The following is a 7,450-nucleotide window of genomic DNA, read 5'->3' as shown; positions in this document are numbered from 1 at the left end:
GACGCCAGATCCTCTGATAAAGCATCACACATGCTGTAAGGCGCTGTGTCGAGTGTTAAATTAAGGACATTGTTGTCGATCCAAGTTCACGTTCTTCTTATGCTATGGGATTGTGGCAGGGGTAGCATTATTTCTTCCTACCGTCTGCTGCTTGCTTTGCCTTACGTTCACAATTTCAAGCCTGAAAATTTACAACATTGAAAAGGTTTTATAGTCAGGAGGAGAAAGCTCAGCTGAGTGATGCTGCACGTTATTTTATGATGCAATTAATCGGAAGCTTTTTGCCTTCTAAATACGTACTTTGGTCATAACAAGAGACACGGTAGTTGGTGCCTATTTATTTATGACTGCGTGCCTGCAAAATCCTGACACGCTGCCGTTCCCATTTCCAGTGCAAAAAAATAGTTTACTGCTACCACTGAAGCCAAAGGAAAGTTTAGTATTATGAAGTGTTGGGAAGCATGATCCAAGCAGAAATGGATATTGTGCATACAGACAAACTCAGCGCACAATGCGGACACAATCTTGCTTGCAAGCAGCGAAGCTGAATAACATGACATTTACCTTAAAATCCCAAGTGTGTGGTACTCCCAGGCCCCTCACAAAATCAGAGAGACTATAGAGTTAGTGAGGCACAGGACAGGTTGGCTGCTAAAAGGCAGAGGTTGATGCACAGGGCGAAAGAATTAAAATCTTCCAGCAAAACCCAACTGAGAAAGAGCCTTAAATGCATTACTTCTTTGCAGTGGTAGAGCATGCACAAAGACTCTTTTTGATTCTCCTCACCCCACAGAAAAGCATTCATCTCACAGCCTCTCTGGATCACAAGCCCTTTAAGAAAGGCATCGCGTCGTCTTGTCTCTTTGGATAGGGCCCAAAACCTCAAGCACGCTCCCAGCAAGCCTGCTGTGGCCCAGTGATTCTTCCCAGCCTTTCTGCCCAGTGGCACAGCTTCAACAGATGTGGAGAGTGTCCCCCCAGCAGAACAACCGAAGGCTGCCTCCTCTCCAGAGAGAAGAGAGGTTTGGGATCGAACCCAGGCCCTGTGTATCTTGGGCAAGTGCTCTTCCAGCTGCTGAGCTCTTACAGAAGAGGGGGAATGGGGACAGCACCCTTTCACCTCTGGTGTCGTTTTAAAAGGAAAAAAAAAATGATTTGGGTTTTTAAAGGTCTGGCTGAGGTTTCAAACGTGGAAGAAAGGCTCAGGGCTGTGAATGCTGGTCTGAGAGGTGCCTAACCCAGCACAGGGGGTCCTTGATCTGGGGTTGAATGATGCCGCTCTCTAACATGTCCCACTGGCTAGTTTAGATGGCTCCCGCTTGGCATGGCAGCTGTTCTGAGGGGCCCTGTGCTCCCTGTACGTTGGACGGAGATCTTAGCAGCCTCCATCGGGGCTGTGGTTTCCACTCTGGGCTCTATACGCCTAAAGCTAAGTGCTCCAGCGCGTCAGTCCTCTTAGGGCCCAGCCCTTAACTTCCTGTCAGTTTTAAGAACTAAAAATATGGCCCAGCCGCCGCGGCCTTGCACACAACCCGTCAGGTTTCATTTCCATAGCTGCTTTGCATCTACCCCTTTGAAACAGCCACACCGCTGTAAGGCCATGCTTGCTGCACTGCTCCAAAAGACCCATGCCTGGGGTGGCAAGAGGGGGTAAGCAGGTGCAGCTCTTCCTTTCTGTGAAGCGGCCAGGAGTTTTGCAGTTGATTTCAAGTGAGAAGCAAAACATATCAAGCCGATTAGCCAAGAGGGCTTTTATGAGAGCACAGAGCTGAACAAACGTTGCAAGCATGGCCTTATGACACAGAGACGTGTTGGTGTCATTTCTGGAGTTTGTCCTGACTCCTGGTATTGGTTTTATGTAGAACATTCACTATTTATTGACAATCAAGCACGGGATGACACAGTCCCCTCTTGCACTTACTATCTAAATGTCACCTTAAATTTGAACTGTGAGAGAAGGAAGAAAGTAAAATACTGTTCTCATGTCCAGAAAGCAGCCAGCATCTCTTTTCTCCATTAAATACTTGCCAGAAATAAACAGCTCTTGAGGACAATTATTAAAATCCATCAATAAATCAAGTAAGCAGGCCTCTGTGGGACTGTAGGCTGAAACCCATCTGTTGAGAGGGAAACTAGAGCAACTGCTGTTTCTTTGCCGATTGGAAGGTAACAGGCAATGCTGGGCAAGTCACCTCAAGACACACAGATTATGACTCATAAGCAACAATGTAAAGTATACATTCACTAAATCATTTGCATACAAATAATACATTTTAATACGAAAGCTGTCACTGAGCATGGGACAGCTAAATACAGAGCAAGGAACAATCCTGCATAACCCAGAGACAATGTGAATAACAAGCCATTTGGAGCTTTGATTCTTAGGTTTCCATCAATAAAACAGCACACGCTGCATTAAAATGGTCTGAATACATCACAGGGACATGACCGCAAAGAGGTCAGGTAAATCCCCAATATACAGAGAGAAATAAAACATGTTACATGCAGCTAATACTGCAAAGCCACATCCCATTTAAAAATACTGTTCAAGAAAAAGTGACTACAAGTGGCAGGGAAATGATTTCATAAATCAACCCCAATTCCAATTAAGCGCCATAAAACAGGCACGGGCTGTAAAGGCTGCCTTTTCTTCCACGACCGTGAGGGGATGAGTTATAGCCGGTGATACATGGGATTGAAAATTCAACTCGTTAACCTTTCCTCGCCATCCCTCGTGGACATGGCAGAGAGGATCAGGTCGTACCCCCAAGCAGGCAGACTCCGCAGGAACCGGTAACTCTTTTGGTCTGTGCCACGCTGTTGTCAACATTGGGGATTTTTGTACCCTGTGAATGTACCAACAGCAATTGCACAGCAATTACACCGAATGCCTTTGTCAGGCCTGAAGTCCTTGTCGCTGTCAGCCACTCTCTTCCAGCGTGGCATTTATACCCTGTGCCCTTTGCTGCTTCCTCTGGAGGTAGCGAGCTCGGGCATCCTGTATGGATTTGTCATCGTTCCTTTTCTCCACCTTCTTTGCCGAGGTGTCTGTTGTTTCTTGAAGGAACAGAGAGCAACAACCATTACACCGTGGAATTATAAATGCTGCTGCAACCCTGCTGATCTCACAGGGTTAGGGTGAGATGCCCAACCTGAAATAGGGGCCTAAATCCTCCAAGTGCCACGCTCAGCCATTCAAGTGGATGACTCCTGACCTCCATTAAGGGTAAATTATCAGCAAACTGTCAGGACATCCTTTCTGTAGAAAACCCCACCTGGCTCTGCAAAGGCAAATATGCCTAAGATAAATCCCACCCTCAGCTCCCCTGTATGCACCTGGATGCCGTGTGCCTGTGGACCTTCTCTGCACATCCTTCTTTTCTTTGCTACCCACTTCAACCAGAGGGGGATAGAAGAAAGGGAGGATGTAGGGGGGAAAGAAATCCCCAAACACTAAGTGTTTCTCATTGAAAGGAGAAATAGAAAGGGGATGGGAAGAATCCCCATTTCAGGACTTCCCTATTGGAAATCTGCCATTCTCCTCTGCTGCTATCAAGATTTTCCAGACAACAACAATGAATAAATGCATCTCTTCCTACTGGAGAGGCAGGAGACAGCTTGAATGATGTGTCACAAAGTTAAAAGTTTCTGAACTGGAAAGGACTCATAGGAAACAGAAATGAGAGAGTCCTTGAGAGGTCTAGTCCAGTCCAAAGCCCCTGGTGCAGGACTATGTAAACCCAAACCATTTCTGACAGATCTGTCAGGCCTGCTCTCAAAACTGTACAGTGACGGAGATTTCACAACCTCCCACAGCAAGCCGTTCCACTGCCAAGATACCCCTATGGCTAGAAAGTTTTTCCAAGCATCTAACCTAGACCTCTTCTGTTGCAGTTAAAGGCCATTACTTCTTGTCCAGTTCCCTCTGGATACACAGAACAGGTAATAGCCTTCCTCTCTGCATTAAACTCTCACCTATTTGAGGCCACATGAGGTCTTCCCCCTCAGTCTTCCCTTCTCTAACCAACCAAAACCACATCCCTGTTAATCTTTTACTGGATGTGTCCATTCCAGCATATTTAGAAAAGAAATTCATCCACGTTTCCAACCTCTGGGGAAAAAGGGGACAGATCTTTCCCAGGAAAGAATATGCTTCAGCCACAAAGCAGGTGCAGCACAGGCAGCAAAAATGCAACATTTCCCTCAATTCTTTGCTGGTGTCTCTCAAACTAGTGTTTTAGAAAGGCTGGTTCAAGAGTAATGGGGCACTGTGAGTACTTGGCTCTTTCACTGAACCTGCTGACAAAAGAATGCAAGGAGCGTCACAATGCTGAATCAGCGAATACGCACCGGTTTATTAAAAAGGCCACTTATTGCAGAACCATCAGGGTAAAATTCATTGCCAGCAAAAATATATCTAGCAACATTTGGGATTTTTTTTTTTCTTTCTAATCCATAATACCATATTATCACCTTTGGAACCTCTCTCTCATATGACATTATCAGCTTAGCAAGTCATAATGGCTTTTGGTAGGAGAAAGACACGCTCCAAACCTGAAGACACTTTGGAAAACAGCCATTAATGTTCAAAACACTTCTCTGCTGGTTACAGCTTAAATCCTGCACATGGCAGTTATGATGCACATAAAGGAAAAAGGGCAAGCGGACCACAACCTCTGTGTGCAAACAGCCCTGCATGAGATAGTGGGATAAAGAAGAGACCTTACTATATCAGAGCTGTAGTAAGAGACCACAGCTAATGCTACTGATGGCAGATAAGGTCAGAAGGGGCAGTGGCTTAACTTCTGCAGCTCTCGGTCGCTATCAGATGCCATTACAGCCTCCATCCCCCAAACCACTAAGAGAACAAGTAGTCAGCTTGGGGCTACGGTGATGGGAACTCAGAACTGTGCTTACCATGCTGTCGCCTGAGGTCCTCCTTGTTTTTCCACTTGGTTATTTCCTCTTCAGTCACTTCTTCCCGTGCCACGCTGCTCAGCTCGTATGCATCGACTTCGTGCAACTTTGGCAACAAGTCTTTGACCCACTCGTAGCGAATGGGACACACAGTCCTCACGTAAATTTTAGAAGTGACCAGGACATCGTGGAAGATAATCCATTCAAGCTGGGGTTCCTGGTCATAGAGCTACAGAGAAAGTTATTTTTTTCCTTTATATTACACACAGTATATTATACACATTATATTAAATACTAGCCCAAGCTAGTTTCTTAAAGCAGGGGTAACTCAACCCTTGGCTTGCAGGTTGGATCTGGCCCCCGGCACCATGTCATCCAGCCTCGGCTACGTGTGCTAGATCAGGCGCATAAGGCAGCACAGGGCCTGATCCTACTGGGTGGGGGCAGTGTATCCCAGTGTATGGAGACAGCACAGGGCCTGATCCAACCTGTGGATTCATCTGGCCCATAGGACGAAAACTGTGAGCACCACTGTCTTGAAGTATTAAGCAGTATCACCTGGCCAGAAGCTAACTTGACTCTTACAAGTCAACCTTCAGGGGAAAGAAATGACTCAGCCTTGCCTTTCTACCTTCCATCTACTTGATAAGCCCTCCCACACAGCCATGCAGTTAGTTACCAATGGAAAGAAACAACTTACAGCTGATGAGGGATGAATATGGACCAGGCTGCCATGTCCATCCATTGTGCAAAACATCCTGCCCATGGATCTACAAGCAGAGAAAAATCCTTACATAGATACTTGCGATGAGGTTTAAACAGCGACGCAAGCTGAACAAGGCAGCACAGGAGAGCAGAAAAGACCTGTTTCTGAAAAAAAATAATCTTTTGCCTTGGTCAAAGTGAAAAAAGCCAGAGGAGAATTCACACATTCACTGTGCAAATGCTCTTTTCAGTTGGCTGATGATATAATAAATGCAGCTGTGGATTTTAATCTCAGCAAGTCAGCACCATTGCAACATCTTCAAAGCCCTGCACTAAGATCAGCTAAAGCACCCAACTTTCTGCAAGATGGGCAATTATCCTCTCCACCCCCATGCATGTGCATGCACACAAACATCCAACTGCGCAGATACAGAAAATGAGGCACCAAGAAGTTAAGTGATTTGTCCAAAGACGCAATGCAAGACAGTGGCAGAGCTGGCACTATGAAGCGAGCTTCCAGGCTCCCTGTGGCATGCACAGACAGCTCCAAACAAGTGAATTTGCTCCTTTTAACAAACAGTGTTACGATCTTGCTGTTCTCTTTGATTGACTTTACAGTCACAGCCTAACAATCGCAACAGATCTGTTCCGCTCAACCCCCCAAACTCTGCTCCTTACCTTCTTGCTACGTTGGTGAAGTACCCTGCGCAGAGACATCTTCTTAGGATCTCATTTCTGGAGCCATCAAAGGTTTCCCTGGGGAAGTCCGGCAGCTGTATAAAGAGCAGTACAACATGGTGTGGTGTCTTTGTCTTTCACACTTTGACACCACCATTTTATATGCCTTCCCTCACCTGTTGCCAACGTTACACCACACTCTTAGCCATACTAGTTACAGTAGGGGATTCAGTTACAGAAACCCAAGTAGCTTCATTACAGGAGGAGAAAAGGTGGCAGCCATCTGGTAAAGCTTCAGAACTCAGGTACGTATTTAGCACAGATGCTCACACAGAGACCACACTTGTTCCTTTGCACAAGGACTCCTCCTCCTCCTCACCTGTTTAAGCTTCCTGGTTATTTCCCGGAGTTGTGCTTCCACACTAAAAGCAGATTTTAAAGCTCTCCAGTGGATCCAATGCTTCTGGCACCAAGCTGCAGCAGACTTGCTGGGAACAAAGACACTGGTGTTATAAAGAGGCTCTCTGTAAGCTGAAAGAAGCAAGTTATGCTTTATTACGGGCGTACAAAGAAGGCGACACACACATTCAGATACTGTGGAAATTCAGGCAGTAGATGCTTTTTTCTGCATAGATGGCAGAAAGTAAAAATCTGCAAACAAAGATGAGCGTGTGCACATGTGCGGACTTTAGAGAGGACATTTAATACTGCTACGTGGGAGTTCCACCTTCTATCATCCAAAGACAGGCCCTATTGTCTCTATGCAGCGACCCACCTTGCTTTGCACTCGTCAAAGATATTTAAGAGGGTCGCAAAATCGTTGCATCCTCCTGACTGCAACGACAGCTCTCTGTGCTGGAGTTCTGCTTCCTTTTGGCTCTGAGGTTCACCTGAGGAAACAGCAACTTATTTCACTTTAACACATTCCCATTTGCTTTGTCGTTCTGCTTTCTATTAGCATTTCTCCAAGGTGCAGATGACACCCTTGGCTCTTTATGCAGTTATTTTTAGACTGCTTTCTCCTCCATGACTCTGCTCACAGTTTTCTCCCTCCTACTTCTGCCAAATGAGAACACATAGATGCTATTAGCACTTTGATTAATATCATCAGCCAGCGCTGGTGATGCAGCCTTGATGCAACTGCTACACT

General features: G+C 45.9%; 1 protein-coding gene across 4 annotated transcripts in view; it reads right to left on the bottom strand.

The window, feature by feature from the left end:
* Window positions 1-2,233: 2,233 nt before the first annotated feature.
* The window catches only part of DHX40 (DEAH-box helicase 40), an 18,111-nt gene continuing 12,894 nt past the window's right edge, over window positions 2,234-7,450 (bottom strand). For 3 of the 4 annotated variants that reach the window (XM_006016049.3, XM_025209980.1, XM_025209986.1), the window contains 6 exons: window positions 7,076-7,190; window positions 6,680-6,788; window positions 6,301-6,395; window positions 5,618-5,687; window positions 4,918-5,146; window positions 2,234-3,057 (listed from right to left, as the gene is read on the bottom strand). In XM_006016049.3, the coding sequence (XP_006016111.1) occupies window positions 2,921-3,057; window positions 4,918-5,146; window positions 5,618-5,687; window positions 6,301-6,395; window positions 6,680-6,788; window positions 7,076-7,190 (755 nt within the window). In that variant the 3' untranslated portion in view covers window positions 2,234-2,920. Of the gene's footprint in view, window positions 3,058-4,917; window positions 5,147-5,617; window positions 5,788-6,300; window positions 6,396-6,679; window positions 6,789-7,075; window positions 7,191-7,450 lie in introns of those variants that run through there. The other variant, XM_025209994.1, reaches the window with a different exon arrangement.

This window comes from Alligator sinensis, unplaced genomic scaffold (assembly GCF_000455745.1).
Source record: "Alligator sinensis unplaced genomic scaffold, ASM45574v1 scaffold118_1, whole genome shotgun sequence".
Taxonomy (NCBI): domain Eukaryota; kingdom Metazoa; phylum Chordata; order Crocodylia; family Alligatoridae; genus Alligator; species Alligator sinensis.
This window is presented reverse-complemented; position numbering and strand designations above follow the sequence as displayed.